Source organism: Crinia signifera, chromosome 6, assembly GCF_055691185.1.
Source record: "Crinia signifera chromosome 6, ASM5569118v1, whole genome shotgun sequence".
Lineage (NCBI taxonomy): Eukaryota > Metazoa > Chordata > Amphibia > Anura > Myobatrachidae > Crinia > Crinia signifera.
The window spans coordinates 9161012-9181643 of NC_139222.1; the positions used below are offsets into that span (position 1 = coordinate 9161012).

Sequence of the window (20632 nt, forward strand, 5' to 3'; positions counted from 1 at the left end):
TTAACCGGCCAGGTGGGCGTGGCCTGGTGTAAAATGATGATGGCGGCGTCGGTAGCAGCACGCCAGGCGCTGAGGAGAGTGGCAGTGGTGCGCGGCGGGGTGACCGGGGGCTGCTGCAGCTGGAGGCGGCGGCTGTGCACAGGAGGGGGGCGGGAGGAGAAGAGGTGAGAGGCGCAGCTGCAGCCCCGATATATATATATATATATATATATATATATATATATGTGTGTGTGTGTGACGAGGCTGAAGTTGGCTTCTTATTCGAGCTCCAGCTTCTTATTCGAGCTCCAGCTTCTTATTCGAGCGCCAGCTTCTTATTCAGAACAATCACTTTTACAAGGGTTAATAAATCATGGACCACAAATTTCACTGCAGAAATCAACACAGGGGGGTTGCCTACATATGACCCACTTGCAATTTCTTTTGACCAACAATGATTTGGGCAGAAAATGGGCACAAAAATGGGCATGGGTCCCAGATATCATTTTGAATAAGTAGCTGGTGTTCTGCAAGGGTTAAAAAGCGTTGGTCAACAAATATTACACTGGAAACCCGAACAGGGGGGTCACTTACATATGACCCACTTGCCATTTCTTTTGACCAACAAGGATTTGGGCAGAAATAGGGCAGTAAAGTGGGCATGGGTCCCAGAATCATCATTTTGAATAAGTAGCTGGTGTCCTGCAAGGGTTAAACAGCGATGGTCAAAAAATATTACACTGGAAACCCGCAAAGGGGGGTCACTTACATATGACCCACTTGTCATTTCTTTTGACCAACAAGGATTTGGGCAGAAAATGGGCACAAAAATGGGCATGGGTCCCAGAATCATCATTTTGAATAAGTAGCTGGTGTTCTGCAAGGGTTAAACAGCGTTGGTAAAAAAATGTTACACTTGTAATCCACACAGGGGGGTCACTTACATATGACCCACTTGGCATTTCTTTTGACCAACAAAGATTTGGGCAGAAATAGGGCAGTAAAGTGGGCATGGGTCACAGATGTCATTATTTTGAATAAGTAGCTAGTGTCCTGCAAGGGTTAAACAGTGTTGGTCAAAACATATTACACTTGAAACCCACACAGGGGGGTTGCCTACATATGACCCACTTGCAATTTCTTTTGATCAACAATGATTTGGGCAGAAAATGGGCACAAAAATGGGCATGGGTCCCAGATATCATTTTGAATAAGTAGCTGGTGTCCTGCAAGGGTTAAACAGCGTTGGTCAAAATATATTACACTGGAAACCCGCACAGGGGGGTCACTTTCATATGACCCACTTGCCATTTCTTTTGACCAACAAGGATTTGGGCAGTAATAGGGCAGTAAAGTGGGCATGGGTCACAGATGTAATCATTTTGAATAAGTAGCTGGTGTCCTGCAAGTGTTAAACAGCGTTGGTCAAAAAATTTTACACTTGGAATCCACACAGGGGGGTCAGATACATATGACCCACTTGCCATTTCTTTTGACCAACAAGGATTTGGGCAGAAATAGGGCAGTAAAGTGGGCATGGGTCCCAGAATCATCATTTTGAATAAGTAGCTGGTGTCCTGCAAGGGTTAAACAGCGTTGGTCAAAAAATATTACACTGGAAACCCGCACAGGGGGGTCACTTACATATGACCCACTTGTCATTTCTTTTGACCAACAAGGATTTGGGCAGAAAATGGGCACAAAAATGGGCATGGGTCCCAGAATCATCATTTTGAATAAGTAGCTGGTGTTCTGCAAGGGTTAAACAGCGTTGGTCAAAAAATGTTACACTTGGAATCCACACAGGGGGGTCAGATACATATGACCCACTTGGCATTTCTTTTGACCAACAAGGATTTGGGCAGAAATAGGGCAGTAAAGTGGGCATGGGTCACAGATGTCATTATTTTGAATAAGTAGCTGGTGTCCTGCAAGGGTTAAACAGTGTTGGTCAAAACATATTACACTTGAAACCCACACAGGGGGGTTGCCTACATATGACCCACTTGCAATTTCTTTTGACCAACAATGATTTGGGCAGAAAATGGGCACAAAAATGGGCATGGGTCCCAGATATCATTTTGAATAAGTAGCTGGTGTCCTGCAAGGGTTAAACAGCGTTGGTCAAAAAATATTACACTGGAAACCCGCACAGGGGGGTCACTTACATATGACCCACTTGCCATTTCTTTTGACCAACAAGGATTTGGGCAGTAATAGGGCAGTAAAGTGGGCATGGGTCACAGATGTCATCATTTTGAATAAGTAGCTGGTGTCCTGCATGGGTTAAACAGTGTTGGTCAAAACATATTACACTTGAAACCCACACAGGGGGGTTGCCTACATATGACCCACTTGCAATTTCTTTTGACCAACAATGATTTGGGCAGAAAATGGGCACAAAAATGGGCATGGGTCCCAGAATCATCATTTTGAATAAGTAGCTGGTGTTCTGCAAGGGTTAAACAGCGTTGGTCAAAAAATGTTACACTTGGAATCCACACAGGGGGGTCAGATACATATGACCCACTTGCCATTTCTTTTGACCAACAAGGATTTGGGCAGTAATAGGGCAGTAAAGTGGGCATGGGTCACAGATGTCATTATTTTGAATAAGTAGCTGGTGTCCTGCAAGGGTTAAACAGTGTTGGTCAAAACATATTACACTTGAAACCCACACAGGGGGGTTGCCTACATATGACCCACTTGCAATTTCTTTTGACCAACAATGATTTGGGCAGAAAATGGGCACAAAAATGGGCATGGGTCCCAGATATCATTTTGAATAAGTAGCTGGTGTCCTGCAAGGGTTAAACAGCGTTGGTCAAAAAATATTACACTGGAAACCCGCACAGGGGGGTCACTTACATATGACCCACTTGCCATTTCTTTTGACCAACAAGGATTTGGGCATAAATAGGGCACTAAAGTGGGCATGGGTCCCAGAATCATCATTTTGAATAAGTAGCTGGTGTTCTGCAAGGGTTAAACAGCGTTGGTCAACAAATATTACACTGGAAACCCGCACAGCGGGGTCACTTACATATGACCCACTTGCCATTTCTTTTGACCAACAAGGATTTGGGCAGAAATAGGGCAGTAAAGTGGGCATGGGTCCCAGAATCATCATTTTGAATAAGTAGCTGGTGTCCTGCAAGGGTTAAACAGCGTTGGTCAAAAAATATTACACTGGAAACCCGCACAGGGGGGTCACTTACATATGACCCACTTGCCATTTCTTTTGACCAACAAGGATTTGGGCAGAAATAGGGCACTAAAGTGGGCATGGGTCCCAGAATCATCATTTTGAATAAGTAGCTGGTGTCCTGCATGGGTTAACAGCGTTGGTCAAAAAATGTTACACTTGGAATCCACACAGGGGGGTCAGATACATATGACCCACTTGCCATTTCTTTTGACCAACAAGGATTTGGGCAGAAATAGGGCAGTAAAGTGGGCATGGGTCCCAGAATCATCATTTTGAATAAGTAGCTGGTGTTCTGCAAGGATTAAACAGTGTTGGTCAAAACATATTACACTTCAAACCCACACAGGGAGGTTGCCTACATATGACCCACTTGCAATTTCTTTTGACCAACAATGATTTGGGCAGAAAATGGGCACAAAAATGGGCATGGGTCCCAGATATCATTTTGAATAAGTAGCTGGTGTCCTGCAAGGGTTAAACAGCGTTGGTCAAAAAATATTACACTGGAAACCCGCACAGGGGGGTCACTTACATATGACCCATTTGCCATTTCTTTTGACCAACAAGGATTTGGGCAGTAATAGGGCAGTAAAGTGGGCATGGGTCACAGATGTCATCATTTTGAATAAGTAGCTGGTGTCCTGCAAGGGTTAAACAGTGTTGGTCAAAACATATTACACTTGAAACCCACACAGGGGGGTTGCCTACATATGACCCACTTGCAATTACTTTTGACCAACAATGATTTGGGCAGAAAATGGGCACAAAAATGGGCATGGGTCCCAGATATCATTTTGAATAAGTAGCTGGTGTCCTGCAAGGGTTAAACAGCATTGGTCAACAAATATTACACTGGAAACCCGCACAGGGGGGTCACTTACATATGACCCACTTGCAATTTCTTTTGACCAACAAGGATTTGGGCAGAAATAGGGCAGTAAAGTGGGCATGGGTCCCAGAATCATCATTTTGAATAAGTAGCTGGTGTCCTGCAAGGGTTAAACAGCGTTGGTCAAAAAATATTACACTGGAAACCCGCACAGGGGGGTCACTTACATATGACCCACTTGCCATTTCTTTTGACCAACAAGGATTTGGGCAGAAATAGGGCACTAAAGTGGGCATGGGTCCCAGAATCATCATTTTGAATAAGTAGCTGGTGTCCTGCATGGGTTAACAGCGTTGGTCACACAGGGGGGTTGCCTACATATGACCCACTTGCAATTTCTTTTGACCAACAATGATTTGGGCAGAAAATGGGCACAAAAATGGGCATGGGTCCCAGATATCATTTTTAATAAGTAGCTGGTGTCCTGCAAGGGTTAAACAGCGTTGGTCAACAAATATTACACTGGAAACCCGCACAGGGGGGTCACTTACATATGACCCACTTGCCATTTCTTTTGACCAACAAGGATTTGGGCAGAAATAGGGCAGTAAAGTGGGCATGGGTCCCAGAATCATCATTTTGAATAAGTAGCTGGTGTCCTGCAAGGGTTAAACAGCGTTGGTCAAAAAATATTAGGTACTTGTTTCCTAGAACGGCCACAATCGTGAGTGATCGTGGCTCTTAATTAAGGGACACGATCCTCACGATGTGGCCGATTTTTTACAATTTTTTCACTTTGATTGACAGAAATCGGGTCAATCGGTCGGTCGCGACCAATTAAAATCGGCCGCGATGCGACCGACCGATTGACCCGATTTTTCCATAGACTTCAATGTTAAAAAATCTTTTAACATTGAAATCGGTCGGTCTTGTGCCATTATAATGGCACAAGATGAGATGGACTTGATTAAGTCCATCTCACATAGGGAAAAATGATAAAAAAGGTGAAATGGGCCAATATGACCCATTTCACATTTTTTATGTGCCCGCCATGACCCCACGATAGACGTGAACCCGAAGCGTGGCGAGCGGCGGCGGTGCGCGTCCTCCGACCTTTTCATTCCCCTACTATCCACTAGGGCGTGGAGTGAGAATATAATAGTGTGGCGAGCGCAGCGAGCCACCGAGCCCGAAGCGTGGCGAGCGCAGCGAGCCCCGCGAGGGGACGCGTATACCTGTGAAGTTAGACGCGTCCCCTCGCGGGGCTCGCTGCGCTCGCCACGCTTCGGGCTCGGTGTCTCGCTGCGCTCGCCACACTATTATATTCTCACTCCACGCCCTAGTGGATAGTAGGGGAATGAAAAGGTCGGAGGACGCGCACCGCCGCCCCTCGCGGGCTCGCTGCGCTCGCCACGCTTCGGGTTCACGTCTATCGTGGGGTCTAGCACACTTATTAACATTTGGGGGGGCAATTGAAACAAATCTGGTGAAAAAAAAAAAAAATTCGGGTGAAAAATCGGTCGATCGGATCGGTCGCATCGTATGCGACCAAATCGCATGCGATTCGATCGATCCGATTTTTTATCTTACGACCACAACGATCTAAATCGTTGTGGCCGTTCTAGGAAACAAGTACCAAATATTACACTGGAAACCCGCACAGGGGGGTCACTTACATATGACCCACTTGCCATTTCTTTTGACCAACAAGGATTTGGGCAGAAATAGGGCACTAAAGTGGGCATGGGTCCCAGAATCATCATTTTGAATAAGTAGCTGGTGTCCTGCATGGGTTAACAGCGTTGGTCACACAGGGGGGTTGCCTACATATGACCCACTTGCAATTTCTTTTGACCAACAATGATTTGGGCAGAAAATGGGCACAAAAATGGGCATGGGTCCCAGATATCATTTTGAATAAGTAGCTGGTGTCCTGCAAGGGTTAAACAGCGTTGGTCAACAAATATACCACTGGAAACCCGCACAGGGGGGTCACTTACATATGACCCACTTGCCATTTCTTTTGACCAACAAGGATTTGGGCAGAAATAGGGCAGTAAAGTGGGCATGGGTCCCAGAATCATCATTTTGAATAAGTAGCTGGTGTCCTGCAAGGGTTAAACAGCGTTGGTCAAAAAATATTACACTGGAAACCCGCACAGGGGGGTCACTTACATATGACCCACTTGCCATTTCTTTTGACCAACAAGGATTTGGGCAGAAATAGGGCACTAAAGTGGGCATGGGTCCCAGAATCATCATTTTGAATAAGTAGCTGGTGTCCTGCATGGGTTAACAGCGTTGGTCAAAAAATGTTACACTTGGAATCCACACAGGGGGGTCAGATACATATGACCCACTTGCCATTTCTTTTGACCAACAAGGATTTGGGCAGAAATAGGGCAGTAAAGTGGGCATGGGTCCCAGAATCATCATTTTGAATAAGTAGCTGGTGTCCTGCAAGGGTTAAACAGTGTTGGTCAAAACATATTACACTTGAAACCCAAACAGGGGGGTTGCCTACATATGACCCACTTGCAATTTCTTTTGACCAACAATGATTTGGGCAGAAAATGGGCACAAAAATGGGCATGGGTCCCAGAATCATCATTTTGAATAAGTAGCTGGTGTTCTGCAAGGGTTAAACAGCGTTGGTCAACAAATATTACACTGAAAACCGGCACTAGGGGGTCACTTACATATCACCCACTTGCCATTTTTTTTGACCAACAAGGATTTGGGCAGAAATAGGGCACTAAAGTGGGCATGGGTCCCAGAATCATCATTTTGAATAAGTAGCTGGTGTCCTGCAAGGGTTAAACAGTGTTGGTCAAAACATATTACACTTGAAACCCAAACAGGGGGGTTGCCTACATATGACCCACTTGCAATTTCTTTTGACCAACAATGATTTGGGCAGAAAATGGGCACAAAATTGGGCATGGGTCCCAGAATCATCATTTTGAATAAGTAGCTGGTGTTCTGCAAGGGTTAAACAGCGTTGGTCAACAAATATTACACTGGAAACCCGCACAGGGGGGTCACTTACATATGACCCACTTGCCATTTCTTTTGACCAACAAGGATTTGGGCAGAAATAGGGCAGTAAAGTGGGCATGGGTCCCAGAATCATCATTTTGAATAAGTAGCTGGTGTCCTGCAAGGGTTAAACAGCGTTGGTCAAAAAATATTACACTGGAAACCCGCACAGGGGGGTCAATTACATATGACCCACTTGCCATTTCTTTTGACCAACAAGGATTTGGGCAGTAATAGGGCAGTAAAGTGGGCATAGGTCCCAGATGTCATTATTTTGAATAAGTAGCTGGTGTCCTGCAAGGGTTAAACAGCGTTGGTCAAAAAATGTTACACTTGGAATCCACACAGGGGAGTCAGATACATATGACCCACTTGCCATTTCTTTTGACCAACAAGGATTTGGGCAGAAATAGGGCAGTAAAGTGGGCATGGGTCCCAGAATCATCATTTTGAATAAGTAGCTGGTGTCCTGCAAGGATTAAACAGTGTTGGTCAAAACATATTACACTTCAAACCCACACAGGGAGGTTGCCTACATATGACCCACTTGCAATTTCTTTTGACCAACAATGATTTGGGCAGAAAATGGGCACAAAAATGGGCATGGGTCCCAGAATCATCATTTTGAGTAAGTACCTGGTGTTCTACAAGGGTTAAACAGCGTTGGTCAAAAGATGTTACACATGGAATCCACACAGGGGGGTCAGATACATATGACCCACTTGCCATTTCTTTTGACCAACAAGGATTTGGGCAGAAATAGGGCAGTAAAGTGGGCATGGGTCACAGATGTCATTATTTTGAATAAGTAGCTGGTGTCCTGCAAGGGTTAAACAGTGTTGGTCAAAACATATTACACTTGAAACCCGAACAGGGGGGTTGCCTACATATGACCCACTTGCAATTTCTTTTGACCAACAATGATTTTGGCAGAAAATGGACACAAAAATGGGCATGGGTCCCAGAATCATCATTTTGAATAAGTAGCTGGTGTTCTGCAAGGGTTAAACAGCGTTGGTCAAAAAATGTTACACTTGGAATCCACACAGGGGGGTCAGATATATATGACCCACTTGCCAGTTCTTTTGACCAACAAGGATTTGGGCAGTAATAGGGCAGTAAAGTGGGCATGGGTCCCAGATGTCATCATTTTGAATAAGTAGCTGGTGTCCTGCAAGGGTTAAACAGTGTTGGTCAAAACATATTACACTTGAAACCCACACAGGGGGGTTGCCTACATATGACCCACTTGCAATTTCTTTTGACCAACAATGATTTGGGCAGAAAATGGACACAAAAATGGGCATGGGTCCCAGAATCATCATTTTGAATAAGTAGCTGGTGTTCTGCAAGGGTTAAACAGCGTTGGTCAAAAAATTTTACACTTGGAATCCACACAGGGGGGTCAGATATATATGACCCACTTGCCAGTTCTTTTGACCAACAAGGATTTGGGCAGAAATAGGGCACTAAAGTGGGCATGGGTCCCAGAATCATCATTTTGAATAAGTAGCTGGTGTTCTGCAAGGGTTAAACAGTGTTGGTCAAAACATATTACACTGAAAACCCGCGCTAGGGGGTCACTTACATATCACCCACTAGCCATTTCTTTTGACCAACAAGGATTTGGGCAGAAATAGGGCACTAAAGTGGGCATGGGTCCCAGAATCATCATTTTGAATAAGTAGCTGGTGTTCTGCAAGGGTTAAACAGTGTTGGTCAAAACATATTACACTTGAAACCCACACAGGGGGGTTGCCTACATATGACCCACTTGCAATTTCTTTTGACCAACGATGATTTGGGCAGAAAATGGGCACAAAAATGGGCATGGGTCCCAGAATCATCATTTTGAATAAGTAGCTGGTGTTCTGCAAGGGTTAAACAGCGTTGGTCAACAAATATTACACTGAAAACCCGCACTAGGGGGTCACTTACATATCACCCACTTGCCATTTCTTTTGACCAACAAGGATTTGGGCAGAAATAGGGCACTAAAGTGGGCATGGGTCCCAGAATCATCATTTTGAATAAGAAGCTGGTGTTCTGCAAGGGTTAAACAGCGTTGGTCAACAAATATTACACTGGAAACCCGCACAGGGGGGTCACTTACATATGACCCACTTGCCATTTCTTTTGACCAACAAGGATTTGGGCAGTAATAGGGCAGTAAAGTGGGCATAGGTCCCAGATGTCATCATTTTGAATAAGTAGCTGGTGTCCTGCAAGGGTTAAACAGCGTTGGTCAAAAAATTTTACACTTGGAATCCACACAGGGGAGTCAGATACATATGACCCACTTGCCATTTCTTTTGACCAAAGAAATGGCAAGTGGGTCAAATGTAAGTGACCCCCCTGTGCGGGTTTCCAGTGTAATATTTGTTGACCAACGCTGTTTAACCCTTGCAGAACACCAGCTACTTATTCAAAATGATGATTCTGGGACCCATGCCCACTTTACTGCCCTATTTCTGCCCAAATCCTTGTTGGTCAAAAGAAATGGCAAGTGGGTCATATGTATCTGACCCCCCTGTGTGGATTCCAAGTGTAACATTTTTTGACCAACGCTGTTTAACCCTTGCAGAACACCAGCTACTTATTCAAAATGATGATCCGGGGACCCATGCCCATTTTTGTGCCCATTTTCTGCCCAAATGATTGTTGGTCAAAAGAAATTGCAAGTGGGTCATATGTAGGCAACCCCCCTGTGTGGGTTTCAAGTGCAATATGTTTTGACCAACACTGTTTAACCCTTGCAGGACACCAGCTACTTATTCAAAATAATGACATCTGTGACCCATGCCCACTTTACTGCCCTATTACTGCCCAAATCCTTGTTGGTCAAAAGAAATGGCAAGTGGGTCATATGTATCTGACCCCCCTGTGTGGATTCCAAGTGTAACATTTTTTGACCAACACTGTTTAACCCTTGCAGGACACCAGCTACTTATTCAAAATGATATCTGGGACCCATGCCCATTTTTGTGCCCATTTTCTGCCCAAATCATTGTTGATCAAAAGAAATTGCAAGTGGGTCATATGTAGGCAACCCCCCTGTTTGGGTTTTAAGTGTAATATGTTTTGACCAACACTGTTTAACCCTTGCAGGACACCAGCTACTTATTCAAAATAATGACATCTGTGACCCATGCCCACTTTACTGCCCTATTTCTGCCCAAATCCTTGTTGGTAAAAAGAAATGGCAAGTGGGTCATATGTATCTGACCCCCCTGTGTGGATTCCATGTGTAACATCTTTTGACCAACGCTGTTTAACCCTTGTAGAACACCAGGTACTTACTCAAAATGATGATTCTGGGACACATGCCCATTTTTGTGCCCATTTTCTGCCCAAATCATTGTTGGTCAAAAGAAATTGCAATTGGGTCATATGTAGGCAACCCCCCTGTGTGGGTTTGAAGTGTAATATGTTTTGACCAACACTGTTTAATCCTTGCAGGACACCAGCTACTTATTCAAAATGATGATTCTGGGACCCATGCCCACTTTACTGCCCTATTTCTGCCCAAATCCTTGTTGGTCAAAAGAAATGGCAAGTGGGTCATATGTATCTGACTCCCCTGTGTGGATTCCAAGTGTAACATTTTTTGACCAACGCTGTTTAACCCTTGCAGGACACCAGCTACTTATTCAAAATAATGACATCTGGGACCTATGCCCACTTTACTGCCCTATTACTGCCCAAATCCTTGTTGGTCAAAAGAAATGGCAAGTGGGTCATATGTAATTGACCCCCCTGTGCGGGTTTCCAGTGTAATATTTTTTGACCAACGCTGTTTAACCCTTGCAGGACACCAGCTACTTATTCAAAATGATGATTCTGGGACCCATGCCCACTTTACTGCCCTATTTCTGCCCAAATCCTTGTTGGTCAAAAGAAATGGCAAGTGGGTCATATGTAAGTGACCCCCCTGTGCGGGTTTCCAGTGTAATATTTGTTGACCAACGCTGTTTAACCCTTGCAGAACACCAGCTACTTATTCAAAATGATGATTCTGGGACCCATGCCCAATTTTGTGCCCATTTTCTGCCCAAATCATTGTTGGTCAAAAGAAATTGCAAGTGGGTCATATGTAGGCAACCCCCCTGTTTGGGTTTCAAGTGTAATATGTTTTGACCAACACTGTTTAACCCTTGCAGGACACCAGCTACTTATTCAAAATGATGATTCTGGGACCCATGCCCACTTTAGTGCCCTATTTCTGCCCAAATCCTTGTTGGTCAAAAAAAATGGCAAGTGGGTGATATGTAAGTGACCCCCTAGTGCCGGTTTTCAGTGTAATATTTGTTGACCAACGCTGTTTAACCCTTGCAGAACACCAGCTACTTATTCAAAATGATGATTCTGGGACCCATGCCCATTTTTGTGCCCATTTTCTGCCCAAATCATTGTTGGTCAAAAGAAATTGCAAGTGGGTCATATGTAGGCAACCCCCCTGTTTGGGTTTCAAGTGTAATATGTTTTGACCAACACTGTTTAACCCTTGCAGGACACCAGCTACTTATTCAAAATGATGATTCTGGGACCCATGCCCACTTTAGTGCCCTATTTCTGCCCAAATCCTTGTTGGTCAAAAGAAATGGCAAGTGGGTCATATGTATCTGACCCCCCTGTGTGGATTCCAAGTGTAACATTTTTTGACCAACGCTGTTTAACCCTTGCAGAACACCAGCTACTTATTCAAAATGATGATCCGGGGACCCATGCCCATTTTTGTGCCCATTTTCTGCCCAAATGATTGTTGGTCAAAAGAAATTGCACGTGGGTCATATGTAGGCAACCCCCCTGTGTGGGTTTCAAGTGTAATATGTTTTGACCAACACTGTTTAACCCTTGCAGGACACCAGCTACTTATTCAAAATGATGACATCTGTGACCCATGCCCACTTTACTGCCCTATTTCTTCCCAAATCCTTGTTGGTCAAAAGAAATGGCAAGTGGGTCATATGTAAGTGACCCCCCTGTGCGGGTTTCCAGTGTAATATTTGTTGACCAACGCTGTTTAACCCTTGCAGAACACCAGCTACTTATTCAAAATGATGATTCTGGGACCCATGCCCATTTTTGTGCCCATTTTCTGCCCAAATCATTGTTGGTCAAAAGAAATTGCAAGTGGGTCATATGTAGGCAACCCCCCTGTGCGGATTTCAAGTGTAATATTTTTTGACCAACACTGTTTAACCCTTGCAGGACACCAGCTACTTATTCAAAATGATGATTCTGGGACCCATGCCCACTTTAGTGCCCTATTTCTGCCCAAATCCTTGTTGGTCAAAAGAAATGGCAAGTGGGTCATATGTATCTGACCCCCCTGTGTGCATTCCAAGTGTAACATTTGTTGACCAACGCTGTTTAACCCTTGCAGAACACCAGCTACTTATTCAAAATGATGATTCTGGGACCCATGCCCAATTTTGTGCCCATTTTCTGCCCAAATCATTGTTGGTCAAAAGAAATTGCAAGTGGGTCATATGTAGGCATCCCCCCTGTGTGGGTTTCAAGTGTAATATGTTTTGACCAACACTGTTTAACCCTTGCAGGACACCAGCTACTTATTCAAAATGATGATTCTGGGACCCATGCCCACTTTAGTGCCCTATTTCTGCCCAAATCCTTGTTGGTCAAAAGAAATGGCAAGTGGGTCATATGTATCTGACCCCCCTGTGTGGATTCCAAGTGTAACATTTTTTGACCAACGCTGTTTAACCCTTGCAGGACACCAGCTACTTATTCAAAATGATGACATCTGGGACCTATGCCCACTTTACTGCCCTATTTCTGCCCAAATCCTTGTTGGTCAAAAGAAATGGCAAGTGGGTCATATGTAATTGACCCCCCTGTGCAGGTTTCCAGTGTAATATTTTTTGACAAACGCTGTTTAACCCTTGCAGGACACCAGCTACTTATTCAAAGTGATGATTCTGGGACCCATGCCCACTTTACTGCCCTATTTCTGCCCAAATCCTTGTTGGTCAAAAGAAATGGCAAGTGGGTCATATGTAAGTGACCCCCCTGTGCGGGTTTCCAGTGTAATATTTGTTGACCAACGCTGTTTAACCCTTGCAGAACACCAGCTACTTATTCAAAATGATGATTCTGGGACCCATGCCCACTTTAGTGCCCTATTTCTGCCCAAATCCTTGTTGGTCAAAAGAAATGGCTAGTGGGTGATATGTAAGTGACCCCCTATCGCGGGTTTTCAGTGTAATATTTGTTGACCAACGCTGTTTAACCCTTGCAGAACACCAGCTACTTATTCAAAACGATGATTCTGGGACCCATGCCCATTTTTGTGCCCATTTTCTGCCCAAATCATTGTTGGTCAAAAGAAATTGCAAGTGGGTCATATGTAGGCAACCCCCCTCTGTGGGTTTCAAGTGTAATATGTTTTGACCAACACTGTTTAACCCTTGCAGGACACCAGCTACTTATTCAAAATGATGATTCTGGGACCCATGCCCACTTTACTGCCCTATTACTGCCCAAATCCTTGTTGGTCAAAAGAAATGGCAAGTGGGTCATATGTAAGTGACCCCCCTGTGCGGGTTTCCAGTGTAATATTTTTTGACCAACGCTGTTTAACCCTTGCAGGACACCAGCTACTTATTCAAAATGATATCTGGGACACATGCCCATTTTTGTGCCCATTTCCTGCCCAAATCCTTGTTGGTCAAAAGAAATTGCAAGTGGGTCATATTTAGGCAACCCCCCTGTTTGGGTTTCAAGTGTAATATGTTTTGACCAACACTGTTTAACCCTTGCAGGACACCAGCTACTTATTCAAAATGATGATTCTGGGACCCATGCCCACTTTAGTGCCCTATTTCTGCCCAAATCCTTGTTGGTCAAAAGAAATGGCAAGTGGGTCATATGTAAGTGACCCCCCTGTGCGGGTTTCCAGTGTAATATTTTTTGACCAACGCTGTTTAACCCTTGCAGGACACCAGCTACTTATTCAAAATGATGATTCTGGGACCCATGCCCACTTTACTGCCCTATTTCTGCCCAAATCCTTGTTGGTCAAAAGAAATGGCAAGTGGGTCATATGTATCTGACCCCCCTGTGTGGATTCCAAGTGTAACATTTTTTGACCAATGCTGTTTAACCCTTGCAGGACACCAGCTACTTATTCAAAATGATATCTGGGACCCATGCCCATTTTTGTGCCCATTTTCTGCCCAAATCATTGTTGGTCAAAAGAATTTGCAAGTGGGTCATATGTAGGCAACCCCCTTGTGTTGATTTCTGCAGTGAAATTTGTGGTCCATGATTCATTAACCCTTGTAAAAGTGATTGTTCTGAATAAGAAGCTGGAGGTCGAATAAGAAGCTGGAGCTCGAATAAGAAGCTGGCCGAATAAGAAGCCAACTTCAGCCTCGTGTGTGTGTGTGTATATAATATATACACAGTAAATCTATATATTATAGCTGCCAGTAGGGGGCAGCACTGTGTATATATATATGTGTGTGTGTATATATATATATATATATATATATATATAATCTGTTGTGGAACCACAAGTGCCAGCATGCCTCATTCTACTGCTCCATGCAGCGTTGGGCCACCTGCGACACCTCCCCGGGGCTGTGAGGGAAGACACGTGATGCCAGTTGGAGGCGCAGACCGACTTGTCGGATCCGGCAGCCTTGGCTGGGATTGCATGTGATATATCGAATGCTGAAGGTCTGCATACAATATATCGCATGTCATCCAGCTGCTGGGGTACCGCATGTGACGCTAGCATACGATACCCCGGCCTAGTGTATAGGGCTGATATTTGTACCAGGTGCTGAGGGGGTGCACCTGCCATTTTCTTTTATCCATGAGGAAATACAAGTCTCAGCATGGTAGCGCCTCATGATGCTTGGAATTGGGGTGCGCAGTCTAGCCCCTCATATTCTATGTTGTGTACATGCATACACTTGCGTTGCCTGTGCCATCAATGTCAATAGTGCAACTGGATATCGATGGCGATATACTATGCAATAGATGACCATCGATGGTTTTACCTATCAATGGTCATCATGGGGGGCTTAATGGTTGCCGGGGGCTCAGATCTACTCCATGTCCCCTTAGGGGAGAATAAAAACTATTTGGTTATGCTTGCTATCGATGGAGGTAAACCATCTGGTTCTCCCCCATCGATGGCAAAACTATTCTACATCGGCCATAAACCATCAATGATGTGGAATCATCGATGGTCTATGGCCCTCCCTAGTGTAGCCTGGGTGCCTTAGAGCATCACCTTGTAATATTTAATTCAGAATCCTTTTAGCACCTTATTATTTTACTACACATATAACACCTATTAATATTACTGCTCGCCCATGTAGTACCTTGTACATAGGGGGGTCCGGGCGTAGGGACGGACATCGGAAGCCCACTGGCAAATGATGGCTGGGCAGCCGTCACCTGATCTTCGGTGCGATGGTAACGGACAATCACAACATTCGTTAGAAACATTTTCGAACATAAACATCGATGGATCCCTGCGTAGCTGCATTCTAGTTACTGTGATTACATGAATGCATTTCCTAGATCATAGAACCCTTAAATCCAGAATGTTTTTCTGTTTCTCTTTTAGCATAGAACCCAAACCGAAGACGTTCCCCAAGATCTACACAAAGACAGGAGACAAAGGTATCGCTATGACTGAGCTGGTGCGGGAATGTGGGTGTGTCTCTTGTGTGCGCCAGGCCGCAGCCGGTAATGCGTATTGTATTCCTGGCCAGGTTACTCCAGCACGTACACGGGGGAGCGGAGGCCCAAGGACGATCTGGTGTTTGAGGCGCTAGGTGCTACAGATGAGCTGAGCTCTGCATTGGGGTAGGTCGTTCTACTCTGTGCGGTGCATAACTAATTAAGCGTTCCTAACAATGCTCCGTGATGTGATGGGCAGCCTGATATACTGAACGGGCCTCTTAAGCAACTCTCACCTGCTCCAAAATAGTCCTGTGTGTCCTTAGTTCTGGCGCACACATGCGTGGGGGTTTCTGAGTACCCAGTAACTAGGGATGGCCATCGGCACATCCCCCTTCAATGGCTTTTTGAGCGGTAATCATCGATGGTGATAAAGTATTCTATCATCTACCATTGATGGTTCCCGGTATCGAATAGCCGCACTTGCGCAGAAGAACCTTTGCCTAATCTAGTTGGCTTGCTCTGTGTGACCGCCGGACTTGTGCATTTAAATGAATCATTGCGAAGAGGGGTGGACGGAGGAGGTAGGGATTGGGTTGGGGGGGGGGTGTAGTGCGCACACACCGATATCATATGCTGAATTGCTAAATTGCACAGCACAATGACAGTGACGCAGCGGTAGCAGCCAGGGAGAGACGTGACACAGGAACAGGATGATGTCCATCAATGGCCAAAAACATCGATCACTCGGTCCCAACCATCTATGTTTTTGGCAACATCAATAAATGTTGTGTGATACATTCGGACATAGTACCTCCTCCTCTCATTGTGTCCCTCTGCTTTTCCAGGCTGGCCAGAGAGTTCTGCCTGGATGCCAATCTCCCGTGTGTGTCCCAACTTGAGAAGGTAACGGCACTTCTATTCCTGCTATTAGTTCTGTTAAGTCATCCGGCGGTTTGGTGAGAAGCGCTAAGATCGGTAACGCAGCACGTATAATGGGGGTGCAGCACTTACAGGCTCCTGCGTCCGGAGAGGCCTACATCGTGCACCCTGCACCCATTTCTTCAGGACTTACTCTCTGTGGCCCCGCAGTGGCAGCATTGCACAAATCACTGGTCGCTGGTCTTGCCTGGCTTGTTATTAACCGTCGCCCTGTACTCCCGCGTGGCTAATCATACTATAACAGTGTAACGCTGTAGAGGCGATGTGGTGTAATGCAGCTATCCCTCCTCTGCAGATACAGTGCATGCTGCAAGACATTGGCTCCAATATCGCAACTCCCCTCTCCTCTGCCAGAGACAGCCACAAAGGTAATCCTATAAACTCACCCGCTACAGACTGATCGATATTATAGACATTCCTATACCTTGTCCTTGTTTACGTAATACGGTTTGTGAGTCTTGAGTCGCTGCCTCTTAATCTGACATTGTCGTCCGGTCGGCCATCTTGTAATTTTCTTTTCTCTTTACAGTTAAGACCAGGTTTAGCGCTGACCCCGTCCAGGAGCTGGAGGGATGGATTGACGCGTACACCCTGCAGCTTCCCCCATTGGCCAGCTTCATCCTACCTGTATGTCCGCAGAAAGTAAACTGTGTTCCTTGTAATACCGCAGCCGTCTGCCACATGCCCCCTCCACCCGGATTTTACTTGCTAAGAGGTTGTGTAGCATTATCCAAACAAACATAGGAGGCGGGTCTTATCAAACCTTCCAAAGCGCACAAGCAGGGGTGTGTCCTATAGCAACCAATCAGAGCTTAGCTCTCATTTAATTAGTAGTCTATAAAATGTTCCCTAGAATCAGCTGGGTTACTTAAACCATTATTATTGTATAACGCCTTCTTTGCTATTGGCTGTCCTACGTTGCGTACCGCTGGTTTATCTGCTACTGATTGGTCGGTTTGTGACCATCCTCTCCTCTTCCATTCTGTGATTGGCTAACGTCTCCTGTTTCCCTTAGTCAGGAGGTAAGGCCAGCGCCTCGCTGCACGTGGCCCGGTCCATCTGTCGCCGAGCCGAGAGGATGTAAGCCATTTCTGCCTCTGTAACCTCTAGCTAGCACAACACAGCACCCCAATCACCCCGATCCCGCTTTACACACCATTTGTATTCTTTTCAGCACGTTCAAGCTGTTACAGACGGGCGAGGCAGACCCAAACGTCGGCAAATACTTGAACAGGTACAAAGGCTCGCTCCCGCGGTTTTAGAAATCGATTTTCTCTAGGAAAAACACGGTGCATAACCCTTTTCAGTGCCAACGTCACTGTGAGAGATGGGCAAAATATCTGCTAAAAATGCCAGCCTCGCTCACGGCGACTGTTGGGTTTTTGGACGCCGTATTTGTCTAAATTCCATTAATTGTCCTCAGATCATTGCTGGCAATAACTAAAGTGATCCCTGGTGCTCCACTGGCATTTCTAGCGGATATTTTCTCCGGCGCTCAAAGGGTTCATCCAATCAATGACTTGGAATGTTGAAGGGATAATTAATAACATGACAAGGGTATTGATGAACAGGGATGTTACTATACTATACACCCCCCCCCCCCCCAAATAAAAAAGTTTCATACCCCACTTCCCCCACACTCGCGGCACCTGCTCATTGTCAGGGGATCCCCCCCCCGGCCGCTGGGGATCTGAGGTCCTGTAAAAGCTTCTGCTCGTCAAGGGATTTCTCCCCGGGTCTGTTGCACCTGCCCCCATTAAAAATGTCCTCCACCGTCTCTAGCATCCCTTATAATGGTCTCCTCTGAGGCAGTGTCCATTTTGGGAGGGACATTCTCAATGTTGGCAGGCGCGATGGGACCGCAGACCAGTATCTGCAGTTCCAGGCGGTGGAAGAAAATTAGTATTTTCTATTATAGGGACAAACAAAATGCTCATTATGATTCGGCTCTGGGTTCATCTTAAGCTATGTACAGACACTTTTGATTTGATGTTAGATTCGATTTTCTATTAGATCTGGCATTAGATCTGTACTTTTGCAATAGATATCGAATTCGATATCCATTCATGGTACATTGTACACATTCGATTTACTGGAACGAATTCGATATTTCCTTGGCTGCACTGTCTATTTTTCTGTTCGATTTTGAGAAGACGGGAGCGCGCATCAAATCGAATGCAGATTGGAAGTGTCCTAAAAACCATTCGATGTGGATTTGATTTTTGCTTCTATAAGCAGAATCGAAAATAGCCAAAAATCGATGCATGTGTACGCAACACATAGGGTAACGAGCACTTTAAAGGGAAAGGGTGCAAGTGGTGCTGGCGTTTAAACGCTATGGTATACCTCCTCCTGGGGACGGTCGTACCACAGGGGGGGAAATGTATTAAGCCTTCTAGAGAGTGGAGAGTTTGATACATCTCCCCCACAGAATTTTAAGCTTCTGGTTAACAAGGGTGGAGAAAACCGATATCATGCAGGTCCGTACTGAAGTGGGTATAAATGACTGACATGGCAACCTTGATATAGGCATCGAACTGCTCATCCGGGGCTGATAATCTGAAACGCGTTTTGTTTTATGTTACAGACTGAGCGATTACCTCTTCACATTGGCAAGATACGTGGCTAAGTCAGAAGGCAGGCCGGAGACCATATACCGCCCGGGGAACCCGTAACGTCTCGTCCCCTCCAGTGGTTCTACATTTGCTGTGTGTGAGAAACCTGTGACCACCAGGTGCTTGGCGGAGATAGCACATTAGATCATTGACACATGGCTAAATGCCAACACATGGACCTCCAGCTAAGGCCTTGGTTAGATCACACCGGCATTGACCGGCCAGTGGCACAAGCAGTCCCCAGACCATCTTGATGGCACGCTATAAAATAAATTGACCTTTCGGAGGTGGTTTTGTGTTTTTTTGTTTTATGTGAGCAGAAGTATGAGCTGTGGTCATCAAAAAAAAGTGTTCTGTGATCAGTGGGGGTTGGGCCTGTTTATGCTTCGGAGAGTTACAGCGTTTCTTTGAGGGCCTCACTGAGACAGGATGGACCTTCTTGGTGGAGAAGAAAGAGTTCCTGGAGGATGGATCTGACTTGGACCTGAAGGTGATTGATCATAGCCTAGGCAAACATTGTCCAGACCAATCACCTGGTGCAGTGGAAAGCGGTGAGAATGTGGAAGCAACAGGGTCTTCTGGTGGCTGACATTTGGTGCAATTTAGATGGATAAGGATGGGGGGGAAGTGTCCTTGAAGGTCAACTTTTTGGAAACCATTTATTTTGCACTGGCTTTTCATGCATCTGACCTTTTTGCCTCTCATCCTGTCAAGACACCTGACTTTGACCTGAACTTCATATACTACAATGGATTGCGGGTTTTCTGGTGAAAATGGTAGTTACCATCAAGTGGGGAACTGACTGCAGTGCTCAAACTTGCCCCTAAACCCCCTGAACAAGAGCCCCCGAAAGATCCTGCTTCTATAACCAAAAACATGTACCCCAACCTATACGATGTGTCACCAATAAGGCGGCTTGTGTGGTTTCCAAGTGAGCTCGTTTTACGGCCTTCATTATTTCAACACGGTTGAGGTTGAAATTTTCAGATTATTGCAGGAGACCGGCATTAAGGAGTTGGTGCCCTTCACAGGGCTAAGACTGAGTGGAGACGTGGGGCCTTCTCGATGGTCTCTTGCGGCCATCATGTTCGGTGGGGTGGCAGTGCCTTTTACTGGTATGGTAACTGTGCACAGAGTTATATAACTACAGGCAGGTAGGTGTCAATTTTGAATGTCAACCTGAAGCGCCCAAAGGAACGGATTGATGCTTTCAGTTGGTAGCAGCAGTGGGGCCATCTGAAACCCAGTGAGAGGATGTCTTCTCCATGGCCAGCTTTGCACAGCCTTTTGGATTTTGATGAGCATATTTCTCTCTCTCTGCATAGGTGTGTAGTTTGGAATGTTGGTGAGGGTGGTTTG

General features: G+C 45.4%; 1 protein-coding gene across 2 annotated transcripts; it reads left to right on the forward strand.

The window, feature by feature from the left end:
• Window positions 1–18: 18 nt before the first annotated feature.
• Window positions 19–19563, forward strand: MMAB (metabolism of cobalamin associated B). Of its 2 annotated transcripts, none has more exons than XM_083150710.1 (9): window positions 19–164; window positions 15661–15716; window positions 15809–15902; window positions 16565–16622; window positions 16954–17026; window positions 17188–17285; window positions 17674–17738; window positions 17833–17892; window positions 19246–19563. In XM_083150710.1, the coding sequence occupies exons 1-9, from the start codon at window positions 34–36 to the stop codon at window positions 19331–19333; spliced, it is 723 nt and encodes a 240-aa protein (XP_083006836.1). In that variant the 5' UTR covers window positions 19–33; the 3' UTR covers window positions 19334–19563. The 2 variants fall into 2 exon arrangements, with proteins under 2 accessions (XP_083006836.1, XP_083006837.1); XM_083150711.1 differs by having other exon boundaries at window positions 17678–17738.
• Window positions 19564–20632: the final 1069 nt, after the last annotated feature.